Source organism: Propithecus coquereli, unplaced genomic scaffold (assembly GCF_000956105.1).
Source record: "Propithecus coquereli isolate 6110/MARCELLA unplaced genomic scaffold, Pcoq_1.0 Scaffold19, whole genome shotgun sequence".
Classification (NCBI taxonomy): domain Eukaryota; kingdom Metazoa; phylum Chordata; class Mammalia; order Primates; family Indriidae; genus Propithecus; species Propithecus coquereli.
This window is the reverse complement of record NW_012143856.1, coordinates 10,022,023-10,023,776: the sequence shown is the minus strand read 5'-3', so window position 1 is coordinate 10,023,776 and position 1,754 is coordinate 10,022,023. Positions and strand designations below refer to the sequence as shown.

At 32.9% G+C, this 1,754-nt stretch overlaps 1 protein-coding gene across 1 annotated transcript in view; it reads right to left on the bottom strand.

Annotated features, from left to right (window-relative positions):
* Positions 1-1,566, bottom strand: part of ANKUB1 (ankyrin repeat and ubiquitin domain containing 1) — a 17,769-nt gene extending 16,203 nt beyond the window's left edge. The window contains exon 1 of the mRNA XM_012642879.1: positions 1,418-1,566. Within this exon, the coding sequence (XP_012498333.1) occupies positions 1,418-1,504 (87 nt within the window). The 5' untranslated portion in view covers positions 1,505-1,566. The remainder of the gene's footprint in view (positions 1-1,417) is intronic.
* Positions 1,567-1,754: the final 188 nt, after the last annotated feature.

Genomic DNA, 1,754 nt, shown 5'->3' with positions numbered 1-1,754 from the left:
ATAAAAATAAAATCAATCCTCAGTTAAATAAAAGTATCCTATTCATACTCTTAACACACTTTGTATGCATCCCTGAACAGCCATCAGATTCCTTCAGTCAGCTCAAATGTTATTATTGAACTTATACCACTATCTCTAAGCAAGCAAACAATAAAAAATTTTGAACGTTATTATTGGCATTAGAAAATTCTGGGAAATTTTAGAGGTTTGATCCTGTATAATACCAAAAACAGTATGTAAATATATTTAAAGATATTAAAAGAAGACATTAAGAAATGACATGGAATTTGGTCTACTTTGAAAAGTATTTATTATACTACAATTTTCTGAGTATCAGAGGGAGAACATGGGAAGAAATCAGTTATTTTTATTTCCTTTTATGATAGACATTCTTTAAACATATAAAAATAATATAAATAAATGCTCATAAAACATTAAAACATATAAATATGATCTTTTTATTTACATAAATGGGATCATATACTGCTTATTATTCTGTGACTTGTCTTTACTATTTAACAATAAATATTGGAGCATATTACTTTTAAGCATCTATTTAATCAATCACTAAAACATATTAAAAGAAAGAGTTAACTTTGACTACCATGAAAAATTTTTTAATGTTAGATATGAGAAAATTAGTGCCCCATTTAGTGGAGAATGTATACTTTACTAAGTTCCTTTGAGATTCATGTTTTCATATAGCCTTAAAGAACTAGTACAGAATAATACTTCTACCCTAGAGTAGCAGCTTTTAAATTCTTTGGGCCACTCATCCCTTTAAAAAATTGCTGAAAGTTAAAGATCTTCTACCCAGAAAATCTCCAGGCATATACATAATTTTGTGTATTTTACAATTTTAGAGTTCTGTAAGATTCTTTAAGCCTAGCCATTCATCCCAAGTTAATCACTATTGATTAAAGATACTTTATAAATGAAAAAGGCTATCTCCGCTCTATGTACACCTAACTTGAAAGGCTATCTATCTGGATTTGAATGTAGAAACTTCTCCTTCATTCTTATTTTTGCTGAGAATTTCTTCTCCTTCCTCAATCCACTGCCCCTAATCATTGTGGCCCCACTGAAGTGACCAAATCCTCTTCTTCCCACATCAATATTTGAGGTCGGACCTTGCCCTTGTCCTCATGTTGGTTTGTGGTGATCTCTGTGATGGCTGGCGGGGGGCAGGCAGCAAAAGGGACAGGAGAAGGAAGGGGGAGAAGGAGTAAACAATGGGGAACTCTATCCAGTTTCCATATGTTACTTCCCTTTACAGCACAAAGCATGCAAAAGACCAATGATACAAATGGAAGAGAAATACTCTTTCTAAGTATTGAAATTACTTTGGTTGACTTATCCACAACTTTATTCGAAATGAGATAGACATCTTGGACAAAGGTTATTCTGATTATCACACCTTAACAGAGCATTTGAGAGTTGAGCAGAAAGATATTCCAACATCAGCAAGACTCCAATTGTCCTTTAGAGCAGTTCCAGCATACATCAGCTCCAGATACCACCTGCCTTGTTTGTCTTCAGAGAGAGGAATGTGGAAATAATCCTTAAAAATCAATAGCATATTATGAAAACAGAACATCTCTAAATTACTGGACCAGAACTGTAATCACTTTTCTTTTACATTTTTCCACTGAGCATTATAATTGTTTGGGACAAAGGGGAGAAGTATTAAACAGGGGTTCTTAACTTGGAGACCTCACAAATAGTTTATAAATAGAATTTAGATGGGGAAAAGA